Source organism: Eurypyga helias, unplaced genomic scaffold (genome assembly GCF_000690775.1).
Source record: "Eurypyga helias isolate BGI_N326 unplaced genomic scaffold, ASM69077v1 scaffold20803, whole genome shotgun sequence".
In the NCBI taxonomy this organism is placed as follows: Eukaryota; Metazoa; Chordata; class Aves; order Eurypygiformes; family Eurypygidae; genus Eurypyga; species Eurypyga helias.
The window spans coordinates 1409-13165 of NW_010239602.1; the positions used below are offsets into that span (position 1 = coordinate 1409).

An 11757-nucleotide genomic window follows, 5' to 3' on the forward strand; every position below is an offset into this window, starting at 1 on the left:
AGGCTGTGTCCGATGGACTCTGCATTCAAGCTGCAATTCGGTTACACACTGACAGCAGGCAGGATGCTCAGAAACAGGCACGTGAAGTTCAGCTTTTAGGGGTTAAGGGAAGCAGACACCCTTCAGCGTGTCAGGCTCTGTGTAGCCATAGGGAGTCTCTAGCTCTCAGCACTTCATGGACACCAAACCGCCTATTCCCGCTCCTTGAGAAGATCTCACCAGGACCGTTTTAACAGAATCTTTGGCTGAATGTCTACCAGAGGAGCAGGTGATCTGACATCAGGAGACTGAAATTCACTTCTGCTGAGGCATTTCGAATTTAAGGTATGATCCCCAACTCTTTTCCCCAACTCTTCTTAAAGCCCGCTGCTTTCAGTTTGGCTTTGATAGAGGGATACGCATGTCAAAAATGTGAAAGTTCAAACATGCTCCCATGAGATGATCTTTCCACTTCACCATCACTTGCCACTCATCAGCTTTTGCTGCATTTAAATTAGCCATTGCTCTGCCATTATAGAATAAATTCCGTGAGTTCAATTTCCTCTTACCTGCACGTCAGGGAGCGCAGAACGATACTGAACCTTACCTCGTTTGTTTACCTGAAGTTTTATTTCTACACAAAACCAGTGACACGCAGACACAAATGGTAGGGATTTCCTCAACAACGGTTTCCTTCAGCAAGTGTGCAGACAGAAAAAGCATTCCTTAGACACCCAGCTGGCCAGGTAAGGCATAAAGCAGAAAGGGGAGACTTAAATGCAGTTCAAAAAATGAACGGAGAGAACTCTTGATGGCTGGTTTTTGAAATTTCAGCTGTCTTGGGCTTCAGGACTGTCAGACTTTTAACCAGTCTCAAACGCATGCAACATCATTCCTCAGCGACGTGCAGACAACCGGTTCAGTAAGGAAGGAAGCTGGAGAAAAGTTTTTCAGATCTCCTCCTGACTTACTAGGAAATGGAACCTAAGCTCAGACGACTCTCACTACAAATAAAAAACCAGCCCTCTTCAAATTAGAGGTCCGAGAGCCCATTACCAGCTCAGATAACTGACAGACTAACAGAAGAAGCCTGTTGTCTCGGAGCCATTTCACATCTGTATGTTTATTTCCTCAGGCTTTTGGAGAACAGGACTGGAATCCAAGAAGAGAGCGCTGTTTGGACCTCACCCACTCCAAGCTGAAATACCATTGATTTTTATTTAAACCTTCTTCAGTGGATTTCCCAGCCCCAAAAACTGTCCAGGCGCCATTTCAGTACTCCAGGTCCCGTTGGAGAGCTGCCTACGCCCTGACTGGCTGTCCCGGTTACACGCAGTAAAGTACAATACTGTGCGAGGAACAGCACTATCTATTCACAAGTTACTTTGCGCCACCAGGTCATCAGTTACTTTTGCTCTGGAAGCAACTTGCTTGGTTTCAGGCTTTTTGACCCACAGAAGTACAAGCATGACACAATCACATCGGCACTCTATTCACCCTCAGGGTCCCTCCTTCTGTTCTGAGCTTGGATGATATTTTCATTTCCAGGTTTGGTCTGTAAAATGAACTGGTTAACTGACAATTGTCACGTATTAATGATACATTCAGTACTTACAACAGTCCAATACAGCTTATACAGAAAATTACACTTGGAGCTCATCCTAGCTTTACAGAGAATCATCCTCTGAATGAAAATGATGAGTTAAAACAGTTTCAACAATTGGTGTCGCAGCTGTTTTTTCTCTGGACAGGAGAAAACCTTAGTTGTGGCGATGACCTGGTTCACCACCTACTGCTACATATAAAGCCAGACAACTCAAAACCAGGGGGTTACATAGCTAATGGGAAGAACATACTGATGGTGACATAGGAAGGAAGTTGAACTGGGGCAGGGAGTAGGAGAAAAATCAACAAAATAGTAGCAGTTTCTTACTCAGAGTTTGTTGCCAGTGAATTTGTTCTATTGTTTCACCTGCAATTCACACCTTCCTAAAAATACACCTAAACTTCATAAGAAAGTTGAACTGGGGCAGGGAATAGGAGAAAAATCAACAAAATAGTATCAGTTTCTTACTCAGAGTTTGTTGTCCGTGAGTTTGTTCTATTGTTTTACCTGGAATTCACAACGTCTTCCTAAAAATACACCTAAACTTCAGGGGCAAGACAGTCTTACTGCCTTCAAATCCCTTCTGGACCATATATGTGTTGACAATGCTCCTGTGACTTCTCGAGACTCGGCTTAGAAGGATAATAAAAAATGCTTTTTTTGGTGAAAAGCAAATGCCGTGTGAGAAAATGTCTTTGTACAATGAGGGGTGGTGTCCAGTGAGATCTCCCTCGTGTCCTGCCCAGCAAGGAAGCAGACTGTCCAATGCTATTATACAATTCGTATTTTATCCCTGTGAAAGTGTTCCATTTTGGCGAGCTCTGCAAGAGGAGGTGCCAAATGCTTTCCGACTCTCTTGAATTAAATGGGATAGCTGTCCCACAGGCCTCAGATCTGCTCCAAACTGGCTTCAAGGAGCCAATGTTTATCACGGGGATGCAAGGCCAAAAGCACAGTTGTTGCATCCAAGGAAGTCACTCCTTGAGAGTTCTCTTAGCCAATGTAAGATCATTACCAGGGCTGGATAATTACACACCTATTAACAGAAGCAGTCATTATACTTGCATAAGGGAGGAGAATGGTGCCATCAAATCTCACGCTCTAGGGTCTAAAGCAATCATCTGCAAGCGCCATGGCAAAACTGTGGCAAAAGGCTCCCAGAAAACGCCAAAGTGGGACAGATCTCTTCCTCAGCAACAGCTAGAGGTGGGGATGCCTAGAAACAACGTATGAGAACTAACAAACCGCTTCAGCCAGGACCCTGATTCGAAGAGAGCAGCCCCGCAGGAATGAGAGAATCCCACAGCAGGAGCAGGGCTCTGCAGCAGCTCACCACGTTGTGACGAGCATCCAAGCTGCACCGCGAGGGCATCGGTTTTACCCCAGCAGCTGATCTGACAAAGAGGGGAACAGACATGCTAGACAGAGTAGAATTACGGTCTCTCTGTACCATTAAGCCATGAGCCAAATATCAAGATGTGTTCCCTCAACAACCTATTTCACTGAGGAATCCTGATTGAGGGGAATTTAAATATTAACTTCTGAAGGAATGGTATGAAACTAGGGAATTCAGCATGGAAGGAGAAGGGAAGAGAGAGTGACTGCTTTCCCTTCTCTCTGTGGGCATATTCAGCTGCTGACAACGTTGGCAAGAAGATGGACAACCCATAAACCCCAAACATCTGGGGCAGTCATTAACAGATTCATTAAGGTAATCGCATGCCAGAAACTCTTTAGGAACACTGGAAAAGAATACCCATGCTTACCCAGATTTGGGAGGTGGTGGGGTGTTTATGAGGGGGTGACAAAATACCTGTGACTTAACACATTAACCCTTTAATAAGAGGTTAAGGATTTCTGAGAGGAGTATTTGACTCATGGCAAAAGGACAGCTTCTCAGCTGAGAGGCAGCCACACTTCTGCATAGGTAACCCAGGTCCTTTGGCCCTTTTACTAGTGATGCTGGGTCATTTCTCTGGGGTTTGGCACTGGATGCTAAACGAGGCACTCTTTCATCTACTCAGCTGCACAAAAAATAGGAAAATAGGCATTTCTTATGCAGGGTGGACAGTAAATCTATCATCCATCGCTGGGCTTGTCAGACTGGATCAGAATTGGCAATTCTACCATCTATGAAAGCCAGGACCAGAGCTCCTGAAGTGAGCTCATCCTTTCATGTTCTCTCTTTACACTGTTCTTCTACAGCAGCAGCATTTTTCTTATTGCGTAACTGATTTAAAGGGTCTGAGGGGAAGACAAATCTCTAACAGATCCTGGCTGTGTCTTTGCGATCTCACTTTCATTTCCCTAATGGGTCTATTGTAATTAGATTTGCAAAACCAGCAAAAGGTCTCATTTTGAATGGCAACAGCTGTTGACATCAAGATTACATTGAATAATTTACTGGTTTAATTTTAGCTTCTAAACAATAAGAGCCTCTTGTCGAAGATTACTGCTCTGGCTACAGCGTTCTCTTCTTTCCCCTGGCTGCCGCTCCCTTTGTCTGCAGGCTGGACACCACCAGTCATCTCAGAGACGTCCTAATGCGGCCCAGCAAAACCACAGCCGCGTGTATGACCATTTTGTTGCACAGATTCTGGCTGAGCTACATGGGCCTTCTAAAGGCAACAGTGATTCTGGGCCCTTAGGCAGGGCCAGAGAAACCGATGCTTGGACTGTGTACGGAGCCTGGTTTCGTTCAGAGAAACCCTTTGCATCAGTCCCTATACGAAAAAGAGGGCAGCCACACTTTCATCTCACAGTTGTGCTGCCACATGAGTTCATCAATTCCAAGGAACAGATATGAAAATTCTGTCAAAAAGTGAATACTAAAAATACAGTCATTGTGCCGGCCTACATTTACGTAAGTGTCACTTGGCAGCTTTTGCTCCAAACCAGTGCTAGCTGGAAGGAAAGCCTAACGCAGGGCTGTGAAAAGCTGTCCTCTGTGCTTTTCAAAAGGGATATAAGCTTTTTTCTGATAAGCTGCTGCACATTCATGACCGGAACCTGAATGACATGAGAGTCCTGGAAATCAAAGGTTACATCACTGCTGCACACACTCTGATTTCAGGAGTGGGACAAGTGCTTTATGAAGCCAAACTGCATCTAAATCACGATGTGCTATAAACAGTAAAGAGGATGGCTCACTTCACAGAATTCACACTTACCCTTGGGTGCAGTTTGGATGACACGGATGGCACTCCCGATCCTCATCAGCGTATTTGAAAATGAAGCTGTTGGCCCCCTGTAAGCCATCAGGACATTTTTCCACACAATTTGGACCGTCCTTAAAATGGAAACACTTTGTGCAGTGGTCAGGTCCCTGGAGAGAGTGGAAGAAAGCAGTGCAGTGCGTTCATGTTACTGTGTCTTTTCCTGCTGCACTAGAACTGCAGGTCCTAGCACGACAGCACACTCAGCAATAACTGTAGAAACATTTCTTTCCCAACAACCAGCGAGTTTACTGCATGGTCCCAGTCTCTGCTAAGAGGGAGCACACATGTAAATCCTGGTGCTTTGGGCCGTGAACTTATTCTATAGAGTGTAAGAGTAAACTCCAGCTTCCTCAGTATTAGTGTGATTAACACAAAGGGCTTCACGCCCACTTTAACTCTCAGAGATTTCTAGCAACGCTGTTCAGTACTGAACCACATTTGCAAAGCAACTGCAATGGCCTTTCAGTGGGATCCCCTATCTCTATGCTCCAGAATTACCTTCCACACTGTGTTCTCCCTACAGTACCTGGTCACAACAAAACTGAAGAACTGCAAGGTCTAATTCTTCTTGTAGACTAGACTGTTAAAAACTATAAACCAAGGCTCCTGGACAATGTAGAAGTAAAATTTTAAAGCTGCACTGATAAACCAGTGTCTAATCAAATCTAGTAGTCAGGTTGGGCACTGGTCTAGGATTTTATGTCCATGAGCCTGCTACAAATCTAGATTTCCCTCACGGCTTGAGCACTTGGAACCTTAGCTTCTTGCTTTATGGCTGTGTTGCATAAAACACAGCATTGCAACAAAAATGATGATCAGTGATTGTCAGTGTAATGCCTTTTTTCCATTCAGTAGGTAAGTCACAGAAATAAGGAAATAAATTACCAGGTAAGTTTTCTCAGTGATGAAATGCTAAAATATAACAATAGCCAAGGATACTTGTGACATTTAATCTTGGCAGTATACAAAAGACGGAAGGAAAGAGGCAACTTCTACCTCACAAAAAAGCAATAATATTGGATAGAAGACTCACTAGCCATTACAAAGGTGACAGCCACAGTCAACACCGATTTACAAATGCATGAACAAAATTCCCTATGAAAATAATCTAAAAGGCTAACTTAAGTAAAAAAACCAAACAACACATTGCTGGAGCTCACTGAGAGACTGAGACAAATTCCCACACCTTTCTGTGGAGAAAAAAAAGCCCAAACAAAATAGTCACTGAACTTGTAGTAGAACAGGTATGAAGAATGAAAACAGTGATAAAAGAGGGCACTTACATGGCAACTGAATTCTACCTGTAATTTAAAAACTTGGCGCACGTGCATCGCTACAGCATTAAGACAACAGCTCAGGAAAGAAAAGGACATGACTGTTTAAACCATTTTCTTCCTACACACAGAATATATACATTTTCTGCTTTTGTTAGCACCCATTTTCAATAGCTGCTCTAAACCCTACCAGCAGAAAACGCCTGTACTTTAGCACACATTAATAAGCTAGCTGGTAATACACTGAATTTTGTTCTTACCGGCCCATAGCACGTGATCATATTTTCTTCCATCTTTTCACACTGGGGATCACACTCCACGCAGACAGAACCATTTGCAAATTCTCGAAATTCTCTAAGAAAATACACAGCAGGCAGTTAGGAGAAAGGAAAAGTGCGACTGAAACAGGGATAAAGCACCCACCTCTTCACCTGGTGTAAATCATTTAATCAGGCTGTGCCAGCTGACAACATTATGCTGCTTTACACCAGCTGGAAACCAGACCCAGCAGCCGTCTCCCCCCCAGGCAGGTGAAGCAGAAGACATCTTGCTCACCAGTATAAAACCAGAATGTATTTTCTCCTTTTTCCTTAAGAAATAAGTTCTTCGTTACACAAGACAAAGCAGTTAGTTTCTTGATTTTTATCTGAATTGTCACTCACAGCTCAGACTGAGGAAACCACTCGTTCCATGTGAGACATGGCTATCAGATACAAAAGGATTTGAAGGAGCACTGATGCACAGTGCTGTTCTTGCTGTTTTAGTCAAGTCTCTGTGTTTTAGTCAAGCCCATTCTCCAAAAGGCTTGTAACTTTTTCCATCAACAAGAATTCTAGAGGTCTGCATCTCTAAAATGTCAAAGCAAATCCTTTTGCTCATTTGTTTCATGTATCTACAAGAAACTATCACCTAAGTGATTTATTTGGTTTTATTAAACACATTAGGATGGGGAAGCAGTGATAGTAGGTGGGATTTGATTCATCAAACACCAGATATCTCATTCCAGCTCCCATTTGCCACTCAAAAAAACCCCCTCCAGCACTTTCTCAACACAATCTATCCCACCTTCCTCTAGGCTGAGATGAATTAACATCTGAACAGCTCTGTACCAGTCCCTGTTAAACATCTTCACTCCCACTAACCAGAGGGACTCCATGGAGCTAGCTCAGACTGGACACCCAGGCTTTGCAGATGGATCCCATCTTGTTGCATTAACCAGTTAAAACATTTGCATGAAACAGCTGAATATGTGCTATGTTAGTGGGCTCTAGTAATATTCAGGTAAAGGTGAAGGCCCCTGTGCTTAGGTTATCCATGTTCTCCCTCTGCTCCTCTATAGCCGTTAAAATCTATTACCACGATACAGCTGAGGAAAACCACACCTGGCCACGGCAAGTGAGCCCACCCTTTGGAGACGGAGCTTTCCTTCTGAGGACTGAAAGAGAAGTCAAATACAGCTGACCCTAGCCTGAAGTACTGGTACTGCCCTGCAAGATGCATGTGCAGCGCTCTCAAACAAGCAAACGACAAGCTTCTCCTCAAGCCCAGGTCACAAATCACGTACGTAAGATGGAACTTAGCCTGTGGAATGTGTAAATACCATTCACTAATCGATAGAGATCAGAACTCCCCAATTTGAGGGCTGGGGATGAAAGCCTTCTCTTGATCTTAATGTGATAGGCTCCATGGCCACACCAGCCAGCAAATGTGCTCCAGTGAGAACAGTCGTGGTTCGCAACCCTCCTTTTTTCAATTTTGGAGGTTGGGTGTTAGGTTTTTTTAATATGGTTGGGGTTTTTTGGGGTAGGTCGGGTGGGAGGACACGAGCTTTTAAGCATCTAAAACTGTACTCTGACAAGATTCTTTTTGCATGCACTGTCCAGATAGAAGAGTTTAGAATCTTTTCCCATCTATATGGGAGTTCATTCACTACTCCTTCCATAACAGTTACATGAGTTGGCATCCCAAGCAGGCAAAGAAAAGAGAAAGAATCCATACTGCGATCTTATTTTCAATTAACAGTTTGAGCTGAAAAAGATAATTAAAATAATCTAGATTTTACATTTTGACTTTAAAAGAGGTGCCAGGGACCTTGCTATACAGTTATGCAGGAAGTAAAATTCCACCTGCCTAATTATGAATTTCTTCTGCTGCAGATAATAGCTCTATTTTGCTGTCATAAGCCCAGCTCAGCCACCCTGGCTGTGCTGTATGTAGGTATTCCCTCACCCATCCTCCAGACAAGATGATGCACATGCATGAATGGGGGATGGAAAGGGGGAAGAACCCATGTTGGTTTTATTATTTATATCTGTGTGTACACATTCACAGTGTATTAATGAAAAAAAAAGAGTTGTCCTAATTTGGGGTCCGTATTCCCTACCGCATGCCTAAACCTAACTAATCTGAAAGAACGAGACTGTATGTGTGTCTGAATAAGGGTGTCAGCATTCAAGTAGGGCTAAGCAGTGGGGGTTTTAAGTCTTCCCCTAAATCAAATTGTTCACAGCCTCAGGAATGCAAAAGGTGCAACAAACTTTTGATGTTGCATGAAAATTTTAGTCAGCAGAATACGAGCTAATAAAGCCTTCTACTCAGCTTCAGATTTGGACATACTTAAAACTTATCCCACGATATGTTTCACTCAGAATCAGTCATATTGGCAACAGAACCAGGTATTGATTAGTGTAAAACCAAAACAAATTACTCATGAAAGTCTTGAGCAATGGAGTCAGCAACTTTAGGGAAACAGAGAAGTCTCCAGGGAGCCCTTACAGCACCTTCCAGTACCTGGAGGGGCTACAAGGAAGCTGGGGGGGACTTTTTCCAAGGATCTGTAGTGACAGGACAAGGGGTAACAGGTTTAAATTGAAAGTGGAGAGGTTTAGATTGGATATCAGGAAGAAGTTCTTCCTGGAGAGGGTGGGGAGGCACTGGGACAGGCTGCCCAGAGAAGCTGTGGATGCCCCATCCCTGGAAGTGTCCAAGGCCAGGCTGGATGAGGCTTGGAGCAACCTGGTCTAGTGGAAGGTGTCCTTGCCCATGGCAGGGGGGTTGGAACTGGATGATCTTTAAGGTCCCTTCCAACCCAAACCAGTCTGTGATTCAATGCAAGGCAAGTATCTTACCCATCATGCAGGTTACAAGACTCTATGCAGGTCCTTCCCCTGATGAAGTGCTTGCAGGAGAGACACTGGTCTGGCCCTGGCCCCCAGCAGCCATCGCTTGAGCATAACTCATTACACACCATTCCATCAGCAGCTGCAGAGAGAGAGGGTACTGTCATTTACATAGTCCTCTGAAACCCAAACGAAAACCTTTCGTTCAGCATTCTGCCATACTCAGAAAAGTAAACTGGACATTCAGATTTTCTAGAAACAGAATAAAGTCAGAAAGTTACCATCACACCACTGTGCACTCACAGTCTGAATGCTATACGCACTTCTGGTCTGCTCCTTTCAGAAATGATATAGTGGTGTGAGAAACGGTTCAAAAGAGTTCTGCAAGGATGATCAGAACTACAGTCTCTATACCAGGAATAAACAGACAAGTAGCCTTAGATATGGGTGAGAAAGAACATGGTAAGGTCTGTGACATCGCGAACGACAAGAAGAAGGTAAGTAAGCAGGAAACCCCGCTCCATTGCTTCTTCCGAGTCCCTCATGGGCATCCAGAGACAGCAACGCACCAGGGCTCGAAACTGAGATTTTTTCACTTCCAACCCAAACCATTCTATGATGCTGTGTGCAGTCGGGAGCAGACACACTCCATACAGGTATAAAACAGCAACGGCACATGCCCAGCACACATTTAAAGAGGGGCAATAGCAAAATCAGCAGACAATTTTTTTTTTTTTTTTTTTTTTTTTTTGTGCAAAATGCAAAAGCCCTCTGGCAGCTTCATATTAAATAAAAGAGAGTGGCTCTTCGTGTGCTGTTTTTCTACACTTCTCTCAATACAGCAGCATAGTTGGGTGACCGGAAGGAAAAAAGAGCCCTATTTTCTTTTGAGGATGCCTGATTGTTTTGTCTCCACTGTCGAGGCTGGAACAGTGCAGACAGGCACTGTCCCTTACAATCTACCTTAACAATTAAAGTTTCCTGAGTTTTATTATCTGAGAAACACAAAGCTCTTCTAAACCACGGAATAGGCAGCAGAAAGATGCCTTCTGCTCTCCACCGCATCTTTCAGCACTGGTTTTCTGTGCTATGGTGTACATAATGTCCCACATCTGAACAACTGAATACCTGTCACAGCAGCCTACTGTGCAGGAGAGCACGCTGCTTCACCCAGCCACTTTCTCCCTGCCCACTGCTCTTCCTCACGCAGCATTTTTGACGTTGGCACCACGTTTGTCAAACAGTTTTCTGCTCCATACAGCATGCCTTGCCTATGTCCCTGTCTATTTTCTACAAGGCAATTCCTGCACCCCCCTTTGCCTGCAGAAATGCAGGAAGTTCATGTCACGCTAGCAGGGTGCTTTCCTTGGATATGCCCTACCTGTCCTGTCCTATCGCCATCGCTCTGCTTCCTGACCGCTGCACTTATTAGAAAGCACGTCTCAGAATAAAGCATGCCACAATTGTGCGCCTGGTTTTTTCCGTCCTAGCCCATGCAGTGAGTAGGCGAGAGGAGTGACGCTGCTGTCGTATTTCCTTTCTTCTTGCAATAGGATATTTTGCTTTATTGAGACTGAAAATGGCACAACTTTACCTACTTGTTTGGTCTTCTGCCTAGAACATTTCATAATTTGGTGCCAAGAAAGGACGTTTTCCCTTTACACTTTACAGGCAGCATAGAAACCAAAGAACTGGGCTTGTTCAGCCTGGAGAAGAGAAGGCTCCGGGGAGACCTTATACCACCTTCCAGTGCCTGAAGGGGCTACAAGGAAGGGGGGGGGGGGGGTAGTTTTTCCAAGGGCCTGTAGTGAGAGGACAAGGGGCAACAGGTTTAAATTGAAAGTGGGGAGGTTTAGATTGGATATCAGGAAGAAGTTCTTCCCGGAGAGGGTGGGGAGGCACTGGGACAGGTTGCCCAGAGAAGCTGTGGATGCCCCATCCCTGGAAGTGTTCAAGGCCAGGCTGGATGAGGCTTGGAGCAACCTGGTCTAGTGGAGGGTGTCCCTGCCCATGGCAGGGGGGTTGGAACTGGATGGACTTTAAGGTCCCTTCCAACCCAAACCATTCTGTGATTCTATGATTTCACGTCTTCCAGACCTTGCAGGCAAACTGAACCGACAGCAAGAGACTCACCAGCATGCTTCCTAGTAGCAGAGCGCTGTGGCTGACCCTGTGTGGCTCTGCTGGATAATAGACGCCTTTCAGCAGGTAGATGAGCACTATCTTATTCAATACAATACCACAAAGTAACCTCAGACATGAAAAGTCCGCATACTCCTCTCTTACCAAGGCTGGAATGCTTGAATACGTGTATTACCTTTTTTTATATCACATAGGCTTTCTTAATGACAACATCTAAAAGGTGATCAGAAGTATCTTTTTCGTTATTCTTTTGCCTCAAAGCCCAAATCAGGTACAGCCAAACATAAAATAAATTAAATTTAGGAGTAATTCCAAGTGGTCATTTAATTTCCTTTAAAGTGTATTAATTCTCAGGGATTCCAGCACAGCAAGAGAGACCTGAGCTATTTAGCATGCCAGTGCATAGCAATGCCTCCTTC

The 11757-nt window shown here is 44.3% G+C and overlaps 1 protein-coding gene across 1 annotated transcript in view; it reads right to left on the reverse strand.

The window, feature by feature from the left end:
* Window positions 1–4755: 4755 nt before the first annotated feature.
* The window catches only part of LOC104507053 (receptor tyrosine-protein kinase erbB-4-like), a gene marked incomplete at both ends in the record, with an annotated part of 26629 nt that continues 19627 nt past the window's right edge, over window positions 4756–11757 (reverse strand). The window contains 3 exons of the mRNA XM_010148212.1: window positions 4756–4910; window positions 6338–6431; window positions 9206–9338. Coding sequence (XP_010146514.1) covers window positions 4756–4910; window positions 6338–6431; window positions 9206–9338 — 382 coding nt within the window. The remainder of the gene's footprint in view (window positions 4911–6337; window positions 6432–9205; window positions 9339–11757) is intronic.